At 38.5% G+C, this 24405-nt stretch overlaps 3 protein-coding genes across 4 annotated transcripts; 2 read left to right on the forward strand and 1 right to left on the reverse strand.

Annotated features, from left to right (window-relative positions):
• Nucleotides 1–295: 295 nt before the first annotated feature.
• gnptg (N-acetylglucosamine-1-phosphate transferase subunit gamma) lies at nt 296–5059 on the reverse strand. Its single transcript, XM_079602348.1, has 10 exons — nt 4475–5059; nt 4253–4307; nt 4028–4150; nt 3791–3874; nt 3615–3708; nt 3392–3506; nt 3175–3257; nt 2974–3096; nt 2208–2292; nt 296–513 (listed from the first exon to the last, which is right to left on the reverse strand). Exons 1-10 carry the CDS (start codon nt 4521–4523, stop codon nt 416–418), a joined length of 909 nt encoding a protein of 302 aa, XP_079458474.1. The 5' UTR covers nt 4524–5059; the 3' UTR covers nt 296–415.
• A 224-nt stretch (nt 5060–5283) lies between these two features.
• tsr3 (TSR3 ribosome maturation factor) lies at nt 5284–12451 on the forward strand. 2 transcript variants are annotated; one of them, XM_079602347.1, is made up of 6 exons: nt 5284–5414; nt 5769–5976; nt 8111–8304; nt 9214–9381; nt 10321–10375; nt 10470–12451. In XM_079602347.1, the coding sequence occupies exons 1-6, from the start codon at nt 5294–5296 to the stop codon at nt 10585–10587; spliced, it is 864 nt and encodes a 287-aa protein (XP_079458473.1). In that variant the 5' UTR covers nt 5284–5293; the 3' UTR covers nt 10588–12451. The 2 variants fall into 2 exon arrangements, with proteins under 2 accessions (XP_079458473.1, XP_079458472.1); XM_079602346.1 differs by having other exon boundaries at nt 10444–10793.
• A 497-nt stretch (nt 12452–12948) lies between these two features.
• pdpk1b (3-phosphoinositide dependent protein kinase 1b) lies at nt 12949–23989 on the forward strand. The gene is made up of 14 exons (XM_079602349.1): nt 12949–13207; nt 15957–16151; nt 16250–16292; nt 16788–16925; nt 18094–18238; nt 18359–18456; nt 18580–18655; nt 18951–19019; nt 20233–20329; nt 20418–20591; nt 20680–20909; nt 21002–21059; nt 22139–22291; nt 22376–23989. Exons 1-14 carry the CDS (start codon nt 13184–13186, stop codon nt 22487–22489), a joined length of 1614 nt encoding a protein of 537 aa, XP_079458475.1. The 5' UTR covers nt 12949–13183; the 3' UTR covers nt 22490–23989.
• Nucleotides 23990–24405: the final 416 nt, after the last annotated feature.

The raw sequence follows: 24405 nt of genomic DNA on the forward strand, positions 1-24405 counted from the left end.
GTTTAGAGGTTGTTCACGCAGAACACTTGCTTTCTAAAAACTTGTTGCTTCAGTAAAAAAAAAACCCTGCATTTTTAGACCTTGTGTTTTTTATTCCACTGCAATGCAACTCATTTTTATTAAATACAAAAACACATTGTGTGTAAAGGGCCTCTCAGACTGGTTTTGATGCTCAAACAACAAGGCTCCCGCAATGTTCTCATAGTAGCACACAGACCATTTTTAACGCAAACAGAAAGTTAAAAAAAATTACATCACTCTAAAGAACTGATTGCACAACGTTTTGAAAACTCTGTCATGTGATAAAATCTTTATTTTTCATTTCAGGTCAGACGAAATCAAGTCAAATTTAAAACTCATTAAATAGCAATAGTAATATTATTCTGCTGAATGTGTTGTGGTCCTGCTGGGCATGTCAGTGCAGATCAGCAATAAAGCCAGTGTCCCCGCGCTGGTGCTGCTCCTGGAGGGGCGAGGGCTCCACGGGACCCTGATCCTGATCCTGTGTCCTGTCTGAGAGAGCGAGAAGAAATCCGTTGGTAAATCTAACCTGTTTGAGTCATGCACGCTCATGCCATCATCAACTAATTATTTCTGTGAAACATTTAGGCTTTGCAAACTTTCTTTAACCTTGCAAAGTCTGACATTCAAAATAATAATAGTCAAAAATGTGAATGGAACAGTTTATTGAATCTTTAGACCAAAAAAAGTTTGCATATGTGCTTTTTTTTTAGCATCATATTTGATACATCAGGTTTTTATGGCCCATATAGGAGAACATGAAGCTCATATTTGAGAAGGGGAACATTTTTTTATTGAGAGGCACAAACTGAGCAAAAATATGCAGATGTTGTTATTCATATGGCTAAAAAGTCATATGAAAATCTGACAGCTTGTAATGTAAATCAGTGAGATTTTATAACTACTTACATAAAATGTATATAAAAATCAGTTGTCACTCTATATCTCTAATAATAAAAATAATAAGTCTCAGAAAAATGATATTTAAATGCTTAGTTTTATGATCAGAGCTCTGTAGTTTTTATTGTGGAGAGTTAAACATAATGCAATGCAATACAATGATGATTGAGAGATGAACAAATCAAAAGCCTGATGTATCATATCTGATACTCACATTTTAAAAAATTGTCTACAAAAATTGATGTATGGATAATCAAGTAAAGTTGCTTCAGTCCACTAAATGTTAATCTTCAATAAATGTTCAATACTTACAAGATAAAATGTATTCTTACATTTACTTTATAAAATCAGTGCAGATTTCATAGCAAAAAGACGTGAACCACGACTTTTACGAGAACTATACTAAAATGCCTTTTACTTGCTATAAACTATCAATCAGACGACAGACGGCATGTAGTTTGACAGGTTTTTCAGCAAGTTTTGATCATTTGCATATAAAAATAAAGACATTTGCATACAAAACAGTACATTACACAGTAGGCTTCACAGGGCTAAAATAAATGACACATTCAGGCATTTATAAAGGCTGGGACACACCAAGCCACGTGCTCCATGTTTTTTCGGCGTGTTCTGCACACTTTGCTCTCATCGGACGCCTTTTGTTTTTGGGACGATTCAGCATCGCCGTCGGTGAGAGAGAGAGAACTCTGATTGGATGTTGTTCAGCTTAGCGAACGAGTCAGTGCACGAGAATAAAAGCGAGCAAAGACACAGACAAATTATGAGTGTAAGGCTGTTATAATGTTGCATCATTTACCTGAGCATTTGAATGCATGAATATTTTCATAACAACACGAGCTGCCGGGAATAAAGAAAGGGATCAGCATGATATTCAAAATGCAAAGCTAGCGCTGCTTTGTTTACGGTGTGTTTATCTGCAGTCCCAGCTTCGGTTTCCCTATTTTGAATGACGAAAATAGACTATTGATACCTTACACGCAGATGCAGAACACATGTGCTTGTTGACAGTCACCTTTAGTCCTTTTGGTGTGTTAAAGCGCGGCTTTATGGCCGACAGGCAGCCGACAACACAGTCAGCTTTCGTGACCGATAGTTATTTGACGTTGTCTTGGTGTGTCCCGGGCTTTTGTGACTTAAAGCTGTTGCGTCCGCCTGAGCCTGTGTGTCCTGTGCGTCCACCTGAGCTTGTGTGTCCACCTGAGCTAAAGACTGTTGTGTCCACCTGAGCCAATCAGATGAGCTGAAGAAGTGCATGCATGTCTCACCTGTTGTTGTCGCCTCATAGGAGATGTTATGTTGTGTTAGGAGCGATCGTAGCCGTTCTATCTCTGCTTGCTGCTTTTCAAAGTCCTGTTCAAATAAACAATAGTTAGAGAAGGTGAGGTGGTGCGTCGGAGGACGCGAAGACTATTCATTTCATTATTTTCTTTTGACAGTTAGGTTAGAGATTGGGCTGCAAGTTAGCTTGGTTTTGTTTTTGTTTATTTCTTTGATTTGGAAGCCGTCCGCATTCCTTCTCCAATTCTCCCTATTTTTCTTATATTTGTAAGTGTGTTTTTGTCTTGTTTAAAGCTACCTCCTATTGTAAATAATCTACTCGTGATATATATATCAATATATATATATTTCACAATTTTGTAAATAAAACAATCGATTGCAGTTCAGTAGTGGTGTTTATTTGCCTTTACTCCTCACCTAGTTATGTTGTGTGTCTGCAAATGTGTGTTTCTCCCAAATTAATGTTACTCCCCTTGATTGACCATCTCAGGGGTCGTAACACACGCTGACAGCACTAGCATGACTAAATCTGAGCGCAGTGTGTCCTGCACACGTCTCTCACACACACGCTGACAGCACTAGCATGACTAAATCTGAGCGCAGTGTGTCCTGCACACGTCTCACACACACACGCTGACAGCACTATGACTAAAGCTGAGCGCAGTATGTCCTGCACACGTCTCACACACACACGCTGACAGCACTAGCATGACTAAAGCTGAGCGCAGTGTGTCCTGAAGGCGTCTCTCTGACCTGTTTGCACTGCTCCTGACTCGGATGTGTGAGGGACGTCGTGCTCTCCTCTGCCTTCTGCTGCTGAGCTCTTCTCAGGAGACCCGCCTCTTCAAACAGCTCCTTCAGCAGCTTATTATAACCCTAAACACACACAAACGCCTCTCATTATTATGTTCTCAGAGGCATGAAGAGTATAACAGTGTGTGTGTTTGTTGTCACCTGTTCTGTGAGGAGATCTTCATATCGAGCTTGCTCAATTTCATCCCACTCCTTCTGTAATGGCTCACTCAAAACTGGATACACTGAAAACACACACACCTCAATTAACTTTCAAAGGTCCCTCAGGATCACGTACAATTATTTAAAATAAGACAAAACAAGCTAAAAACGATAATAGTACCTGAATGATACTAAAATAACACTGCGGTTAACTCACCTAAGAGGGAGTGTGAATGGCAAACCAGTGGCGTCTCAAACGTCAGTGAATAAACACACGTCTGCGGCTCTGAAACACTCGACAGTTTACTGCTGTTCCCACAGACCAGGAGAACCTGAATAGAGACACTCAACATCCTTCACCATTTACAAGCAAAAAAACATCCATAAACTCACATTACAATTAACACAAAGATAGTGTTTATGAAAAAAAAAAAAAAAACCTTGGTCTGTCTGTTCTTGTTTCCGCATGAATCTCCTTCTCGCATCCACATGCCAGTAAACGTGTTATTCTGAATCTCCCATTCCTGCCAAATACTACACAAACACAGTGATTTTAAATAATGCAAGCTTAATTAAATAGAAGAAGGCATAATAAAACTTTTATAAAGATCATTACCCCAATATACCGCTGTATGCGTTCCATCTGAAACTCTGTTCATGCTGAGTCACATTATGAAATGGACAGAATACGTATTTGTATCTAAAAAAACACAGAATAATTAAAAATAGGTTTCTTTTAATTGGACACAATTCATATTCATAAAGATAAAGCAAGTTAAATATGTATATCAAGCTACTAGACTTTTTTTAAATGACTTTTCGATAGTTTTAAAGATGTGCAGATGTTACACACAGGGCCTCGATGTAGTTGAAGCATTTCCCTGCCAGTCTGTGCAGATGTGAAGGTCCAGACACTGGAGATGGGCTGATCTTCGCCTGCAGTCGACTGCTCTGAGACATCAGCTGATTATTCAACCTGAAAAATCAAAGGAAGAAGAATATGGAGATTCAGACTCTGTTGTTTAAGTAGATCTCATATTTGAAATTACCATTTTAGAGGGTTTGCTGGAAACCTGACCCAAATGTATTAGGTTCCTCAACTATCTTCATCTTCCCTCCTGATATGACAGACACTGAAAGATCAAAAAACACCACATAATGGATACTGACATTATTAATATTGAACACCCTAAAGACAACATGATTTTGGGAACAAACACATTTACACCCTTTCAGTTCCTCATACTAACGTTAGACATGATCAGATTTAATAAAACAAGTCTCAATTTATTACACTTACCCAGTGCTGTCAGACATAACAGGCACACTTTTAAATATACAGACTCCATAACTCTTGAAATCGTTGGAGTTGTAAGTAAAACTACATTTCTTCTTATCTTTCTTCTGTCTGTTCATGTGACACAACCACAACTGACAACATTGCCGATTGGAGAAGATTTTATGTTTTATGAACGTGTGGCTTGTAAAATGAAACACTTATCGAGAAAATACCTCATATTTAAGAGTTTTAACATATATGAAGATATAATTACATTTAATTGGTAAAAATGTGTCCCTTTTGCTGTTTACATTAAACACAAAGGCGAAATATGCATCAAAACGTTCGTGAATGTAGGAAACGCGGCGTTGCAAAGAACCAAACAAATATTCTTCTACATTTCCGGGTGTATTTCTGCCTAAATAAAAGTCCTCTTCCGTTTTTACTTTATCGATTATTATGTGTCTGTTTTGTATAATTTATCCATAGTGTTGTGCATAAAATATTCATTTATATTGTTTGACCTAAACTGAATTAATAAAATATTAATATTTATGTAATTTAAATAAATTAGCGTCTTTTGTGCTTGGTAAGAGCCATGTTTCATTACGTCACCGTGTTTTGGCCTCACGAACCAGCGTGTCAGAATAAATCTTTGGGATTTTATTTAAAGGGATTTGTATGCCGTGATCAGTGTAAAGTAGATACTTTTTTTGGGTGTGTTATAATTTGTAAGATGGTTAAATAGGTTATAATACAGTCAACCCTTTAAATTGCTTCTTCACACGTCTGAAAGTTGACGTTTTTATTCCTAAAACAAAAATAAGGAGAATTTCAGATATGCCACGTAAAAAAACGGGTAAATGTGAGCGAGCGGTTCACAAGGGCAAAGACACACGACACAGGATGAAGGGGAAATCATTAGAAACCTTCACAGAGGAGATGCACGAGGCTCTGCAAGGTCTGTGGTTGTCATGCCAGTTTGGATAACGTTAGATATGTTAAAGGGATAGTTCACCCCAAAATTACAATTCAGTCATCATTTACTCACCCTCAAGTTGTTCCAAACCTGTATGAGTTTCATTACTCTGCTGAACACATAAGAATATATTTTTCAGGAATGTTGCTAACCAAATAGTTGATGGACCCCATTGACTTCCATAAATACTATATGAACTATCCCATTTAACATTGTCATGTTTTTTAAACATTTCAGCTCAGATTTATGTCACAGACTGAATTACTCTGTAATAATAAAGCTTGACACACATGAGGTTATATGTTGTCAGTGTATGTGTGTGTGTTTTTTCTTCAGCCAGTGAGGATGCAGATTCAGGGGCTTCAGGGGGTGTGAAGTTGCCCTGTCCATTGGCCATGTGGGATCTGGGTCACTGTGACCCTAAACGCTGCACAGGACGGAAGCTGGCCAGGAAAGGTTTAGTGCGCTGCCTTCGACTCAACCAGCGCTTCAATGGCCTGATCCTCAGCCCGATGGGAACCAGATACGTTACACCTGCAGACAGGTCAAGTCACATTTATTTATATAGCGCTTTTTACAATACAGATTGTTTCAAAGCAGCTTTACAGAGATAACAGAAAAATAATGCAAAAAAGTTTGTTTCCGTGTTTCATTTTTGTTTAAAAAAAGTTATTAATTCAGTTAATTTATATATATGTATAGCCGCTCTGGAGTAAACCGTGATGTCGTCGTCCAGCTCAGTTCAGTTCTTGTATACGGTAGTAGTGTCAATGCAGGCAGATCAGTATTATTGTTGAATATTAAACTAAATGTTAAATTTAATGTCCCCAACTAAGCAAGCCAAGCCAATGGCAACAAATGTGAAAAGGCGAAAAAGGCGGCATTGGCAAGGAACCAAATCTCCACCAGGTGGCAGAATGGAGAAAAAAAACTTGGGAGAACCAAGGCTCAGTCAGGGCCAGTTCTCCTCTGGCCAATGAACGAACAGTGTATGATTATGATTCAGGCAGCATTACAGGTCAGAAGTCAGATTGGTTTGGAACAATCAGAATATTATCCAGTTCCATTTGGTTGAAGATCGGAGTAACGCCGGTATGGAGACGGGTTTGTTGAGGATCAGTGCCGATGGCTGTCGTGTCCATGAGGCCTTCACAGGGGAGAGTCTAGTGGACACAATCTCTGCTGACACTTCAGGGATGCGTTGTTGTCGTGTCTAGGTAACCAAATAGTTCCTGGATATGTCCACCATCTGGTCTGGATACGGCCTGGATACGGCTGACTACATCATGTGTTGTGGTCGTGTCTAGGCGCAGGTCCTCCATCTGATCTGGATCCGGCCCGGATCCGGCTGACTAATAATAATTCATTACATTTATATAGCGCTTTTCTGGACACTCAAAGCGCTTTACACAGAAGGGGGGAATCTCCTCAACCACTATCATGTGTTGTGGTCATGTCTAGGCGCAGGTCCACCATCTGATCTGGATACGGCCCGGATCCGGCTGACTATCATGTGTTGTGGTCGTGTCTAGGCGTAGGTCCACATCTGGACTGGATACGGCCCGGATCCGGCTGACTATCATGTGTTGTGGTCGTGTCTAGGCGCAGGTCCACCATCTGATCTGGATACGGCCCGGATCCGGCTGACTATCATGTGTTGTGGTCGTGTCTAGGCGTAGGTCCACATCTGGACTGGATACGGCCCGGATCCGGCTGACTATCATGTGTTGTGGTCGTGTCTAGGCGCAGGTCCACCATCTGATCTGGATACGGCCCGGATCCGGCTGACTATCATGTGTTGTGGTCGTGTCTAGGCGTAGGTCCACATCTGGTCTGGATACGGCCCGGATCCGGCTGACTATCATGTGTTGTGGTCGTGTCTAGGCGCAGGTCCACCATCTGATCTGGATACGGCCCGGATCCGGCTGACTATCATGTGTTGTGGTCGTGTCTAGGCGCAGGTCCACCATCTGATCTGGATACGGCCCGGATCCGGCTGACTATCATGTGTTGTGGTCGTGTCTAGGCGTAGGTCCACCATCTGATCTGGATACGGCTGACTACAGTAAACCTCGGAATAAGCAGAAAGACTAACATTAACGTAGATGCCATTCTTCTTATGATGTAGCGAGTACATCGGGTGTTATAGGAAGTGTTTCCGGTTCCGGCTAACATAATTTATGCAGCCTAATAATAATTTAACGGATTTGAATAATAGCAATATATCATTTTCTATGTGTATGCCAGGTTAAAGAGGTGTGTTTTTTATTCTAGATTTAAACTGTCTGTCAGGCGGGCCACAGGAAGCATTTTCACAAAATCACTGTGACTTTTGCTTTATATAATCCATTCACATTTACACAGACAAACAAGTATCTACATTAAATTTGTGTACATTTCTGCTTTGATCACAAGAATAAATTACATTAGAAAAAAATATAAATAAAAAAAAGAGCTACTTTAAATTATAATAATATTCAATAATATATTTAAATTAATCACAATATTACTGTTTTTACTGTATTTGTGGTGAAATAAATGCAGCCTCGGTGAGCAGAAGAGGCGTCCTTTAAAAACATTTGAAAAAAACATACCGACCCCAAACTTTTGAACTGTTGTGTAGATAAAAATGAGAGAAAATGTCTCAATTATTAATCTGTAATATTCTTCATCTCCAGGGCGATTGTGGCACAGGCTGGGCTGGCAGTGATTGACTGCTCGTGGGCACGGCTTGAAGATACGCCTTTCAGCAAAATGATTGGCTCACATCCGAGGCTTTTGCCGTTCTTGGTCGCAGCAAATCCTGTAAACTACGGAAAGCCGTGCAAGCTGTCCTGCGTCGAGGCTTATGCTGCCACCTTCTGCATTGTGGGTAAGCAGCTCCCAGCTTTATCTTTCTCTCTCCCTGCTATTGTCATATGGGTTTATGGGTTTGTATGTATTATAGCAGTGGTTAAGTATTATGCATTTCAGTGGCTGATAAAACGGACTAGAGAGAGTGGTCACAAATGGCCAAATTATGCTGATATATACACTATGTTCAAAAGTTTGGGGATTCAGCAAGATTTATTGGTCAATAATGACAGTAAAGACTTTAAAATTGTTTTAAAAAAAAAATGCTGTTGATTTAAACTATAATTTTTTTTTTTACACAGAATCATTAAAAAAAACAGTTTCCACAAAATATGCAGCAGCACAACTGTTTTCAACATTGTTTCTTGAGCAGCAAATCAGCATATTAGAATGATTTCTGAAGGATCATGTGCAATACAGGAATAAATTACATGTCAAAATGTTTTTTTGCATTTATTTATTTTTGACTAAATACATGTGAAACTTGCAAAAGTTCATTTATTTCATTCAACTTAAAAGGTGAAACTAATTTATTATATAGACTCATTGCATGCAAAGTGAGATATTTCAAGCCTTTATTTGTTGGCTATTTTGTTGGTTATTATTATGGCTTACAGCTTATGAAAACCTTTTCACAAAATTCTAATTTTGAATTTGGTGTTTTCATAAGCTGTAAGCCATAATCATCAAAATAATTACAAATAAAGGCTTGAAATATCTCACTTTGCATGTAATGAGTCTATATAATATATTAGTTTCACCTTTTAAGTTGAGTTACTGAAATAAATGAACTTTTGCACAATATTTTCGCAAGAACGTAATATGTAATAATGATAGCAACTGAGATTAAACTGTGCAGACTTGCTGAGATAAAATGGACATTATTTGTGTATTGACGTGTATGTGTCTTTATATGATCATGCATCAGGATTTCGTGACCTGGCTGTGCTCCTGCTGAGGAAGTTTAAGTGGGGTTTGGGATTTCTGGAGCTGAACAAGACTCTTCTAGAGCGTTACGCTTCCAGCCAATCAGAAGAGGAACTACTGGCTGTGGAGAAAGAGTTTCTCAGTGAAACTCCTCAGGAAGAGGAGATCGGTACGTTCCAATGACTTAAAGGGGTGCTATTATGCTTTTTTACATTTTGACCTTTCTTTAGTGTGTAATGTCGCTGTTGCATGAAAAAGCTCTGCAAAGTTGCAAAGCACAAAGTCCCTCCAAAGGGAGTTGTTGCGCACTGTTTCTGAACTCCCTGAAACACTGTTGAGTTGCGTTAGAAGTGTGTTGAAACTCCCGGTTATGGTAAGGGGCGGGACATTTCCCAAACATGTTCAAAGCGGTTGACCAATCACAACACACTGGTCTAGCTGCCAAACAGAGCACATTGTGATTTTCAGAAGGAGGGGAACTAAACAGGGGTGCGTTTCCCAAAGCCAACTATGGTCGCAAGTTCTGATATTACCAACAACCGTTGTTGGCTAATGATGCTTTTTTTTGGGAAATGCACTCCAGAGCGTCACTGACAAACTGGGAAGAGAGGAGCTGCAACAATGTCTTTTGTCTTTTTGTCTTTTTGTCAAACAAAGTTTGGGAAAACACCTTTTCTAGTACACCAGTAGACATTGAAAAAGGGCAGGATAGAGCCTCTTTAAAGGGATAGTTCACTTTAAAATTAAAATCCTGTTATCATATACTCACCCTCAAGTAGTTTCAAACCTGTATGAATGTCTTTCTTCTGCTGAACACAAAGGAAGATATTTTGAAAAATGTCAGTAACCAAAAAATTCCCATTGACTTCCATAGTATTTTTTTTTTCCTTCTATGGAAGTCAATCAATTTGGTTACTGACATTCTTCAAAATATCTTCCTTTGTGTTCAGCAGAAGAACGAAATTCATACAGGTTTGAAACAACTTGAGGGTGAGTATATGATGACAGAATTTTACATTTTAAAGTGAACTATCTCTTTAAAACAATCAAATATGCTGTAAGGGTTTTGAAAATAACTTTGGTGTTTGTGATGTGTGTTTGTGTCCAGATCCTTTCGATGTGGACTCAGGAAGAGACTTTTTGAACCTCAACAGGCCAGTCAAGTGAGACTCTTTTTAAAATTATAATATCTACTATGAATTTTGTTTAATTTTAACCTGAGAAGTCAAAGTAATCTGTGTGTGTTTGTTCTCTCAGGGCTGAGGATGATGATAATGATGACAGTGACGAGACATCAGAAGAAGAAGATGATGGTGAGGAGGAAGAGGACGGACAGAAGAGTAAAGAGGAAGAGGATGATGAAAGTGATCAGTAGTCTTGGTTTGTGTAATCTTAAAATGAAACCTTTGGGGAAGAAGGACTATCAATGACTTATTTAGTAACACTGACCTTCACTTGACATAAGCAGACTTCTGTTTTCTGAGTGTTTGTAAATGTTGAAAGATGGAACTAGTAAGTTAAACAAACCAGAGTAATCGGATGGTGTATTCAATGTTTCTACAAGCAACTTCCCCAAAGACTTTTTATTATGTGCAAAATTTGCTGTTTGTTCATGAGAAGAATCTTCTCAAACTGCAATGATAACATTATTATTGCAAAACAAATTGACTGTTAAATAAATAATCAAATTATGTTTGTAATATGCTGCATTTGAGTTAAGATTGCTTGGTGTTTTGCTGATTTGAGTTCCACTTTCTTCAAACCTGCCTGTGTAATTTAATTAAGTTAAATATAAATCTAGCATCAGCTAGTGAACTAGTTGAGCAGGCATCATGGTATATACTCTAAACGAGGCATCCTCAATCTTAGATGCCACAAACCCTCAAATATGATAAGTGAGGGAACTCCATCCTAACATTTAAAAGGCAGCTATATATTTTCATGCATGAAGATCAAGTCAAGTCAAGAATATTTGTATAGCGCTTTTCACAATACAGATTGTATCAAAGCAGCTTCACAGTATTAAATTAAAATAATAATAAAACGTCCATGTTTGGTAATGCTAATCAATAGTATTATTCATTGATTAATTAAATTGAATATCCCCAACTGAGCAAGCCAAAGGCAACAGTGGCAAGGAAACGAAAAACTCCATCAGGTGACCTAATGGAAAAAAAAAGATCCAATTTATACTTTGAAAATTAATATTATAAACTCATTTTGGTGCTGTACTGTTACAGTAGATGTATCAATTATTTATTTACTATAAAAAAAAATGATTTACACTGTTTTCCGAACTTCAAAGAAAACAATGACATTACAATGGTTATGTCCATAATATTGCCATAAGACCATACGTCCAAAAAACATTAGAGTGTGTTGTGTTAGTGTTAGTAGGTTTACAGTGCTGATGCACAGTTGCAAAGTGCCTTCAATTAAGGGTTAGTTCACCCAAAAATTTTGGGGGAAAAACCCACTAAATTCATATAGATTAGTTTTACGGACTCTTTATGAACTTTTTGAAGTGTCAAAGAAAGTGGTAGTTGTGTAGCTGTCAATGGAGGGACAGAAAGCTCTCAGATTTCATCAAAAAGATCTTCATTTGTGTTCAGAAGATGAACGAAAGTGTGATGGGTTTGGAACGACATGAGAGTGAGTAATTAATGACAGAATGTTTATTTTTGAGTAAACTTCTAACTCTTTAACACTTATCCACCTTCTTCCTAACGAGCCTACTGTGTTCTAGTAGATTATGGGTGGCACGTCCGGTTTGGGGAAACAATTAAAATCATAAATTTGCTCTACAAATAATCCTTATCCCTCAGTTTGATTGAATGAGCCATTAAAATTTCGTTCATGTTCTTTTTTCAGACTTTCAGAGAATAAGGAAATGTTATGGTATTTTAACGTGACATGGTATAATAAGAATTTTTCTCCCCAAATCCTCACGTCTCTTTCCAGGTTTGTTTTCACACGAATGCTTTAAAATGTAGCCCAATTGTCTCCTCTTTTCACATCCAATCCCTAGCAGTATTTACTTTCTAAAGCAGGTAAATACAATATTTATTGTCTGACCTTTTTCACAGAATGTGAAGACGTGTTTTAACCGTCATTAGCATCATAAATTCTGCAGTTTTTTATATTTACATTTTTAAAGAAATGTATGTACATTTATAACACTATAATTTGTATTATATTACCTTTGCATCCAATTACAAATAAAAAACCTAGTTAATGCTACTGTGAGGGTGTGTGATGGTAAAGTTGACATCGTTCTCTCTTCTGACTGCCGTTATCAATCTCTCTCTATTTTTTTTCCTCTTTTGAAAGTTGTGGAAAACACTATTGTGGAGTTATCTTTTGCTGTGTGAGCAAATGGAAACATGAAACATGTATTTAATGTCTCTCTTGTCTCAGTCATTCACTACAATAGAAGTTTACCCATCTATGACGACTTCCGCTTCTGAGAAACCTGGAAATATGTTAAAATCACTCAATGTTGCAGTTAATTTTTTATTTATTTATTAAGGCACCATTATAAAGACATACATTACCACAATGATATTTAACACGTCCATAATATTGCTGCTGAAATAATCGGGGGTTATTAATGGTCTGTTGTAGTCATTTGTTAATGCTTTTTAACATTTTTAAAAGTTGAAAGGTGAATAGAATAATGAATGTGAAAGTAATTTTCATTGTACCCAGTTTTTGAAAACGATCCTTAAAAAAAGTTACACCCATAATTCGCGCAAAGCGTCATGGGGCGTTGGAAAAAGATGGATATACATGGAATTTTGGGGATTCGCCGTTTGGGGGCGCGCGGTATTTTTTTTTTTTATTCCTCTCGACTGCAGTAATGTTGTTGTGGCGTGACGTCACAGCCGTGAAGCGAAGGCGCAGAGAGGGCGGCCATGACTCCAGTCTTCACAATTATTTAATCCCAAATAAATTACCCGCGGAAAACTTCCATGGCAAGAGCCACGAGTCAGATTGTGAGTACCGCTAGCGTCTTGGGAACGCGGGCTCGAAGCCGCCTCGCGCCGCGTTGCGCGCGCTGCTTGTAACGGCGTTTTTTTGGGGGGTGGCGCGGGACGCTTGCGACCCGACTCTTTTTGCTTAACGTTAGCATTTAGCTTCATTAGCCCGCTAGTCCCCAAAACAAGCGCAGGTCTATTAACCAGGAAGTGTCAACTTTTGTTTCTTATCGTAATTTATACAGGGATTTCTGAATGAATTATTAGGCTCGATGTTGATATTTTTAAAAGAGCATTGTAGATAAATGCTCATATTGTTATGCGTTAGCGCGGCGAGCTAATTCTATCAACAAATGAAGTTGCTTGTTTTCTTAGCCGCTAGCCTGACCGCTAACTCACGGCATTGGGTTTTGATTCTGACTGTCTTAAATCTGCTCTCAATTTACACAAATCATGTTTATTTCTAAGAATTAATCGAGAACATCCAGGGCTTGTTCTTAAGTCTCTGACAAACTACAACACCATTTTTGTGTCAGTAGCGCTTCTAGCATAAGTCGCCTCAGGTTGTTTTGCCTCATTTGCTTCTCTGTTTGCTCTGTTTATCATTTTAAACCGTAATTAAGGGATAATTAGTTGTACTATGTGTCTATAACGGATTATTAACATGTCCATGTTATCACTGACTTAATTAAGCTTGATATTTCCACTGAAATGAACAGACTCAGAGTTGCGGCCTATAAAAGTGGCTTAGAGATTTTTTTAAGGTTTCACCTTCTCATGTGCTTTTGACAGCCTAACTATTATTATGTACAACGTCATATAGATCACTAGACTAAGACAAAACGCAAATCAATAGGATTGGTGACTTATCAGGCTCATTGGTGGGCCATTTTCAGGCACATCATACTAAACTTGGTATGTATCGGGTTTAGATATATCAAGATGTAAATCCTGCAAAGTAACTTGCCTCTGTTATTTCTGTTGCTGTTAATATTGTTGTTCCTTAATCCTCGTTAAGTGTATGAAGTATGAATTAATATTGTGGTGCATGGGTTGCAAAGGGTAGTTAACAGGGTTATTGCTGGAGAGTTGACCAAAGTTCTTGTGGACGTGTGACTCATGTTTTATAGAGGTGTTTGAAGTTCATTATTGTAGGAATGCTGATTATAAATAATGTGAGCTGCAGTTACAGGTAGTGATGGGAGAAACGAAGCTTTTCAAAGCTTCGAATCAATTGAACTCGCAAAATGATTCACTGTCTCGAAGCGGCGCACGCTGGTGACCCCTGCTGGTCAGAGCAGTGCAATGCAACCAAAACTCAGGCCAAACATGCTTAAAAATAGCTTTTGCAAATGTTTTATTGAAAGTATAATCTATCAAATACAATTAACTAATCATGTAATATCACTTAATATTACATGTCTACAGGTGAAACTCGAAAAATGTGAATATCGTGCGGAATTTTTTTTTTCAGTAATTCAACTTAAGAGGTGAAACTAATATATTATATAGACTATTATATAGACAAAGTGAGATATTTCAAGCCTTTATTTGTTCATAATTTTGATGATTATGGCTTACAGCTTATGAAAACCTTTTCACAATATTCTAATTTTGAATTTGGGGTTTTCATAAGCTGTAAGCCATACTCATCAACATTATAACAAATAAAGGCTTGACATTTTTCACTTTGCATGTAATGAGTCTATATATTAGTTTCACCTTTTAAGTTGAATTACTGAAATAAATGAACTTTTGCACCATATTTAATTCTAATTTTTCGAGTTTCATCTGTATGTGTTCTTTTATCAAATTTCAGGGCTTGTTTAGTTTGTTCTATGGATGGCTAAGCCAAACGGGCTATTAAGAGACTATTTACTACTATTATTACTTTTAATTATACAAATGCCTCATTAAAACGTTTATAAATGTATAAAGCTGATCAGAGATCAGGTAAAAACCGTAGCCGCTGGGGGTTGATCTCAGTGAATCTGCATGATTCGTGGGTTCACAGAGATCGTGAACACCTATTCCCTCATTCACTATTCCCTACAGGGGTATGGGGCGATTTCGGATACAGCCTTCGAAACCGTTATGACATAGCGAAGCCTCGATTACTGAAAACACATGACTTTGATACACGCTTCAAACCACTGATTTGAATCAAAAGGTTTCGAAGCTTCATCTTCAGTGTTTTGAAAGACACCCATCAAGCAGTGTAAGAGAAAGACAGCGTGCATTGATTTGTAGTGCATATTAGTTCCATTTTTAATAATTTAACAATGATATCCAGTGTAATTATGAATATTCAGTGTAATTTAGGCAGAGTAATTATATGTGAGAACTGTTTAGATGCTCTTTAAACAGTCAGAATGACACGCTGTGCACGTTTTCATTTATTAAACACTTGTAATGTAATTGTTTGTGTTCCAGGTGTGCACATAATGGTTCATTAATTATCAATAGCTTTAATATTAATACATAGAATATGTGCTCTCATCTTGCTGTCAACTATGAGTGATGTCAATGCACTTAAATTAATTTACATAATATATAATTTGCATATTATAAAAACTAGGTGTAATTAGTTTTCTTTAAAATATTAAAATAATTAATACAAGTAATATTTGAAGTCATTAAATACAAACATGCAAAGAAATGGTGTACTATCTTTCATAACTATCACAAGCCGTGCAATAATTACATCCGAGGCAGTAGTTCAGTAACGGGAGTAATACACTGACTTCCTCTTTCTCTTTCTCGTCAGTATGATGTTGCATCCCTCCACTCCTCTGTTCTCATCTCCTGTCCACCCATGGTAAGAGGCCAGCAGGACACGCCCCGTCTCCACGGCAGCAGCATGGAGGGACAGGCACTACCCCCCCAGCCGACCCAGCCTCGCAAGAAGAGACCCGAGGATTTCCGATTCGGGAAAATATTGGGAGAAGGCTCCTTCTCTACCGTATGACACACTTTTAAGAAGTCATGCACATCTGATGTACCTCATACATGGCATTATTCATTTAATGTACTAACCTTTGCCATCTGTGCTACTTGCAGGTTGTCTTAGCAAAGGAACACTCGACGGGGAAGGAATATGCAAGTAAGTTGTTATATCATCAGACTGTGGTTCATATGCATTCGATTTATCAGTATTACATTTGACATTAAAGTACTGGATGGGCAGCCCTTGAAAAACTCCTATAGTTTGCATGAGAGGATTGATAAATGAGGAATATTGTTGCATTTCTGTAACCCTCAGTAGTAGTAACGTGGTGAGACGAAAATAAAAATAATGGTCATGGTAAATATGATTTAGCTTATAGTGGGAACTTATGGTGCTGGCAACATGTTGTCCATGTTTTTTGATTTTTTGTTTTTTTGCTTTTTCAAACTGTTCTATTTATTTATTTACTTATTTATATTGTTACCATTTCTTGGTTAACTGTGTTTTATGTATATTTTTTATTGACATTTTTTATATGCCAAGTACATGATTATATTTCTTTTTTGCAAATGAGAAAATCAAAGTTTAAATCGTTAAAAAAAAACTGGATGGAGGCATGTACTGAAAGTGCTTGTGCACGTGTTTCAACAGTTAAGATCCTGGAAAAGCGCCACATAATGAAGGAGAACAAAGCGCAATATGTTAAGAGAGAAAGAGACATCATGTCACACCTGGATCATCCATTCTTCGTCAAGCTCTTCTTCACCTTTCAGGATGAAGAGAAGCTCTGTATCCTTCACACACGCCGAAATATAGGCACTGCAGGGTGGCCATAAAATTAGCTGCTGATTCGATACAAATCACGATACCAAACCCACGATACGATACTATCATTGTTTTGTTACTATTACTTTATTATAATATTTTTTTTATATATTTTATTATTATCAAGACCCACATATATTCCCCCATTGCATAATTGTGTTATATTCTGCATTATAGTAGTTTAATGTAGTAATGTCACTAAAACTTTGTAAACTCATTGTTTTCCTCACGATGTACTTGCGCTTTCAATGCAGGCATTCGTTGGATCTCTTACACAGACAAGCGCTCACACAGACTCTCCCGCTATTAATGCACTATACATATAAGAATAAACCATCTGAAACGCTTTTAATCATCATACTACTAAAACCAAATGTGATGAGGTGATTCAAATGATGTTTGTACTTTCCATTTGAGGATTGCCGTTCCAGCGTGTATGCGCTTCAGATGATCAATGCAGTTCCATAGCAAGGAAGCATGTCAAAATGACTATTCCCAAACTGTAAATGGTTAGTTTACAAACGTCACGCAAGCATTTGAACGTCCGTTTACTACAGTATACGTTGTTGTAAATCGGTTCATCATCATATAAAGCCGTTTTGTTTCCTTAGACGTCTTGGATTTGGTTTAGACCACTCGATTGATTATTTTTTACGATGCCTTCATAGATCTTTTAAATTTTAGAGGAATGGACTTCAAATAGAGGGACAGAAATCTTCCAGGTTTCATAAAAATGCCTTCATTTGTGTTTGGAAGTTGAATGAATATCTTGTAGGTTTGAAACGACGTGAGGACAGAATTGACTTTTTGGGTGGATTATACTTTATAAAAACTGTAAGCTGAGTCTTGGATAAAGCTAACACTATATTGCAAATCATATCGTTTACATTAATAATCGTCACATTTTTATAATTCAATATCTCTATAAGGATGTATTGTTACACCCCTAATATAAACTGATGAGCCAAACAACGACCTCATCTGTGATTAGTCATAATGTTTTGGCTCATCATTGTGTAATGACAATATATATGGCCAATATTTTGACCCAATTAATTGTTTAGTCCAATATTGATAAATTACTACACAAAGCTAATGTTTAAATTGAATGCTTTCCTGAATGTACTGTCAGATTTTGGATTGAGCTATGCTAAAAATGGCGAACTGCTGAAATACATCCGAAAAATCGGCTCGTTTGACGAGACCTGTACACGGTTCTACTCCGCTGAGATAGTTTGTGCTCTCGAGTACTTGCATCAGAAGGGCATCATCCACAGGTTAGTAGGTTTGTCTTTAAAGTGTCTGTCAATAGTTTTATTTGTCGTTTTTAAAAATGTTTTATATACACCCGTATATCCTGACATTGAGTTATTTCTGTTACTGTGGTTTTGTTACAGAGATCTAAAGCCCGAGAATATTCTGCTCAGTGAAGAGATGCACATTCAAATAACAGACTTTGGCACGGCCAAACAACTGTCCTCTGAAAGCAAACAGGGTAAAACGCATACATCACACACATCAATCATCCTCTGCCAGTGTAAACCGTTCATGCACAAGTGTCCTCTTATGATAGTGCTTTTATTAAGTGACATTGTCATTCTGGCGTTTCTCCCCGCAGCAAGAGCAAACTCATTTGTTGGTACGGCTCAGTACGTCTCTCCAGAATTACTGACTGAGAAATCTGCCTGCAAGAGGTAAACACGACTGATGAATATTTCATGGTGTGCAGTTGTAATGCTTTCGTCGAAGTGAAACGGGCCTAATTCAGAGATGCGTCATGTTAGTTTGTTGCTGCATTTATTTAGTGGTTCCTCTTCTGAATCCCGGAGACATTATGTGCAATAACTAAAGACCAAGAACAAGGCTTTATTTGATGTTTTGTCTAAAGGGTCAATTTATGACTGTTATTTGGCTTACTTGTGTATTTATCTTAAACATCTTTTTTTATCTTAAACGTATTTTTCTTAAACATCTTTTTTCTTGTGGCAGTTCGGATCTCTGGGCATTAGGCTGCATAATCTACCAGCTTGTTGCTGGTTTGCCGCCATTCAGAGCTGGGTGAGTTTCTTTTCAGAGTACTAGCGATGTGCAAAACTACATATTGATTTAAAGTGGATAAGGGTGCTCCGATCAGGGTTTTTGGGCCCAATTACTGATCACTGGAAGCAGTACTGGCCAAAACCGATTACCAAAGTAAATAATACTACATGATAAATAGGCTTCAAATAGACCCACTGGGATTATTTAGCTATTCTTAACAACAATGTGTTTCTAGTAGGCCTATGAAAAAAAAAATAAGATGATTAGAAACTATCATGAATTGACAACTCTTGCAATATTGGCAAGCAACATGTAATATATTCCATTCCCTCTCTTAGAGGTGATTATGAGCAGCTTAGAGCTTAACAAATATAGCATTCCTGTGAAGAAAAAACAGTCTATCAACGGACAGTAATCAAATGTAAAACCACTGTATAAATGATAGATTAATCCGACTAAATCTACTAAAGAGCAGTGAGTGATTTTCTCTTTGTCTTTTGTTGTTTGATTAACATTAATGACAGACAGCAGCAGGAATATTAGGCGGCTGGCACTTTAAGACCGATTGCACGGATCCAATATACTGTTACACGTGACTTTCTCCTCAACGGTTTATGTTCACTTAAGACATAACCAACGGTGTTAAGCGAATACTCACCAAGCCAGGCATTTTGATACATTTCTGTGTGTATTTTACCGTTTAGGCGGCATGATCCTAAAGCTCAAAGTTCACTTTGCTTGTTCCTGTTCCACTGTCTCGGAGCGCGCATAGAAAGCCGCTTGGAGAACAGTGACTTTTTCGCAGCTTAACGAGATACTTTAACCAAAAAATTAAAATTGTCATCATCTCACCCTCAAGTTGTCCCAAACCTGTATGATTTTCTTTCCTCTGTTGAACGCAAAAGATATGAAGAATGTTGGTAACCAGACAGTTGACGGTAGCCATTGACTATCATAGTAGAAAAAAAAACTATTGAAGTCAATGCCCTTTAATATTACGGTAACTTCTTCTTTTTTTTTTTTTAAACGTATTACTCGTGACACAAGAAAGTGTGAGATGATATACTACTGTCAAAAAAGTCCAGAGTTTGAAACATTGGGTTTTTCCCATGCATCTTGTCAGCGCAGAACGCTTTTTAACCTCATGATCTATCCCTAACATCAACCCTGTCCATGTGAAGAAGCTTAACCCTCCATTTACTAAACATTGTTCTCTTTTCATCCATCACAGGAATGAGTATCTAATATTCCAGAAGATTATAAAACTCGAGTACGAGTTTCCTGAGAAATTTTTCCCCAAAGCTAAGGACCTTGTGGAACAGCTTCTGGTCAGCCTTATTCAATCATAAATGTTTGTTTTTCTATGCGTAGTGTAGGTGAGGATCTGCTGTGTGCTCATTGGTGTTTTACTTTCAGTCACTGGATCCGTGCAAGCGGATTGGCTGTGATGAGATGGGCGGCTACGGACCGCTGAGGTCCCACCCTTTTTTTGAAACCGTTGGCTGGCATGATGTACATTTGCGGACTCCACCCAAACTAACGGCTTATCTTCCCGCCATGTCTGAGGATGATGAGGACTGCTATGGAAATGTGAGTCAGCACAAACGACGTGTAGATGGGTCTGATTTTCTTCAGAAAATGTAAAATTGAGTTAATTCTTAATCTCCTTTATTTCCAGTATGATGATCTCCTGAGCCAGTTCAGTTGTATGCAGGTGGCACAGCCTGGCCCTGCTCCTTTAGTTCCCTGTACAGTAGAGACAATTGCTCCTACGTATAACCCCTCCCCTAGTGTGGATCAGTTTATACATATTCATGAGCTGGACAGTAATAGCATGGAGCTCGACCTACAATACAGCGACGAGGAGAAACGCATCTTACTGGACAAGCAGAGTGCTGCAAACCCATGGTACACAAATACACACTGTCGTCTTATGTGGCTTTCTAGCCGTGCGTGCTTTCTGTAACTTTTGTCTCTTGTTTTTTAATTTTTTTTACCAGGCACCAGTTTGTGGAGAATAACCTCATCTTAAAAATGGGCCCAGTAGACAAACGCAAAGTGAGTAAATGTTGGTAATCTGTACGAGTATTCAGTCAGATAGTATTGTTTTCCATCCAATTCCTGATCAAATGACTCTTGAAATGTTGAGTTGTGTTCGACCGATTGAGTACCGGGCGAGCCATTAAAGAGCAGACGGCTCCATATGCTTTTGAATCGATAGGTCTGCGCAGAGCAGATTTAAGTCTAACACACCTATTGTTTTTTAGTGAATTAAAACCATACAACATGATCAGTGTAGTCTGACCAATTGCTGATCGAATGACTCTCACGATTCAGTTCTTTTTAGTGAAACACAACTGTGTGAACAGTGAAGTCCATACAGTTCCCTAACAAATGACTCGTATGATTAGTTTATTTTTAGTCAATCAAAACTATATAGCATGACCTGTGTTCTCCATTTAGTTCCTGAACGAATGACTATCATAATTTGGTTCCTTTTTGTGAATTAAAGCCACATAGTACAAGCCTGGCTCCGCCCTCCTACGTACTTCCACTCAATATTCATTTTCCTTCAGTACTAGGTCTGGGATTGTGGTGTATTCTTGGGTTTTCTCCTGTCAATTTTTTACCGGTCCAATCAGCGACCAGAGGGAGTGTCTGAGAACGATGACGTTGTACGCTAGTTTGAGTCGTCATACGTCACGACCAAACATAAGCGATTGGTTATGGCAGATCCAGAGTGGCTCTGGGCAGATCCAATAGTTTTAAACTTTAACAGAGTACCCGCCTTCGAGGAAGTTAACGCTTATCAATGGAGAGAGGCCAGACTCTCTGTACAAATGAAATGTACGAGAGTGGTAGAACCAGGCTAACATAGTACTACCAGAGTATTACAGAGTACTTGATTTTTTTTTAGTAAATCAAATCAAATCGGATTTTGTTCATTTTAGTGAATCAAAACCATGCAGAACAACCAGTGTAGTCAGACCATTTACTGAACGACTGACTTGATTTAGTTATTTTTAGTGAATCAAACACTGTTGGAAGTTCCAGGACAGGAACTATATGTTTTATAATCTTACTTTATTAAAAGAGTTGATGTTTTATTGTGTATTTCCCTTTGTGTACGTGTGTAGGGTCTGTTTGCACGGAGGAGGCAGTTGCTACTGACTGAGGGTCCTCACTTGTACTACGTGGATCCGGTCAATAAAGTTCTGAAAGGGGAGATTCCATGGTCACCTGAACTACGGCCAGAAGCAAAGAACTTTAAAACCTTCTTTGTCCACACGGTAACGGCAGTCTATTATCTTATAATGCCACGACATCTGCATGGTTTAAATCGGATGTTTAATGACACCGCTTTGTTCCCGTAGCCAAACCGGACGTACTATCTAATGGACCCAAGCGGCAACGCTGATAAATGGTGCAAGAAGATCCAGGAAGTTTGGAGGAAGATCTACCACAAACACCAGAGCCCCAGCCTATAGGACTACAGTGCTCCTCCCCTTTGGCCACACCCCCACAGCTCTCCAACCAATCACAGGACGAGGACACGCCCCCGTAGAGACGCCTCTCCAGCTATATATTGTCTTTGTCTCCACATATATCAGTCCAGTCGCTCCCAGGCACTTTCTCTGTTCAGATTCAGTTGTTTCACACGCCGAGGCTGGAGTCTTCACAACCAGAAGCAGCAAGGCCGTAGTCAGCATGTCATGTCGGCAGGCAAGCCATAGAAAACCTTTATCACACATCTAGACAGTCTTTCCATCGGTTTAAAGCAGTGCAGGTAACAAACCCTTTAGAATCGTGCAATCTCCACCCGCCTGTTGCGGAACAAGTGCACACACTCTCTTCTTTTCTCGCTCGACGCGAACACACACTCATCTCCTTACATTGAAACGCCTAAACGCTTTGTAGTGTGTGTCGCTTTAGTCTGCGTTTAGAATTAAGGCGGGTCCTTTTACCCTCATTGGCTACAGTAGCTGGTCTTGCTGATTCCGATTGGAGGATGTGGTGTCGAATCTCTCCTCAGCATGTTCACGTTACGAATAAAGCTTCAAATCGCACCAGGAGACGGCACCACACCGCCACAAAAGCCACATGGGTAATGTGGTTTGAGAGGTTATTTGTCGCGCCACCCCCCCCTGGCCCTATGCTGAAAGCACGACTGAGTTTAGCTGTTTTCCTTTAACGCGCTTGCATTGTGACGGTATGCATTGCTGATTGGAGGCTTGCGACGGAGGGGCGATCTGGTCGTGTGCGTGTGTTTGGCTCCTCTCATTTGGCCGTTTTTAACAGGAAGTCCGTGGAGTGAGTGAGACCGACAGACTGAGTGTGTGTGCGCGTGCGTCTTCCTGATCGGTAACAGATGACTGTGATGTACAGTTGATGTAAAATTGCAAATGGGAGGTGAGTAAAGAGGTGACTCTAGGATCCAGGTTTTGTATTTTTATTCTTGTATAAGGTTATTGGGCCGCTCCGTTCTGGCCTGGCTTCTCTGTGTTATTTAAATTCTAATATATGAAAGCATATTTGGATTGAAGTCATGTTCCAGGGCCTTGCTGTGTATGTATTGAATATGTAAAGCCTTTGAATGTGAAGAATTATTGTAAACTATGATATTTTACTGCTTTTGTTTTCTTACTATATCATATACATTTTCTATTTGCGCAGTGATTGGCTCATTTCTGATAATTTAATGCCTGTATGCGTACGGCCCCACTTGTCAGTGTGTGCGCGCATGTGTGTCTGTGTGTGAGAGAGATATGGTTTGTGTGTGTGTGTGTGTGCGTGGGGGGTCCTTGTGCGTGTAGGCAATGTGTGTATTCTTCTTGTCGACCTTTTGCGCTCGGCAAAACCTAGAACTGAAATAAAGCATGTAGGGTTTTAGGCCAACAAAAACCATCTCTTTGGTTTTTCTCAGTGTTTGAATGGTATTAGTTTTATTTTGTTTTAAAGTTGTTGTTCCCTTGACAGTCAAATGCTATATATATATATATATATTATATATATTGAAACCCTTTTAGGATTAAGAACATTTTAATTATCCTAAAAATCTTCATGAAATGTTTTTTTATTTTTTGGGGTGGAATAGAATCAGGACATGTTTTTGACAGGCTTTGTTAGATCTACTCTGTAGATTAATTAGTATTAGTAGGCCTGTATTTTCATAGTCTAGTCAGATTCAAAAGTAGCTAATCAATCAGACCCACTAATTACAAACTAACTTCATGATACCAGTATAGAAATCTGAATCCTCTGTAGTGAACTCATGCAATCTCACAGTTGTTCCTGCAGCCCTCCAGTCTAAAATAAATGTGCTTTTAGGCTCTCAACCTAGTGGGCATCTTTTAGAATCACATGCATCATGTGATGATGACCTATAAAGATTTTTACTACAAGT

Source organism: Phoxinus phoxinus (assembly GCF_949152265.1).
Source record: "Phoxinus phoxinus genome assembly, chromosome: 24".
Lineage (NCBI taxonomy): Eukaryota > Metazoa > Chordata > Actinopteri > Cypriniformes > Leuciscidae > Phoxinus > Phoxinus phoxinus.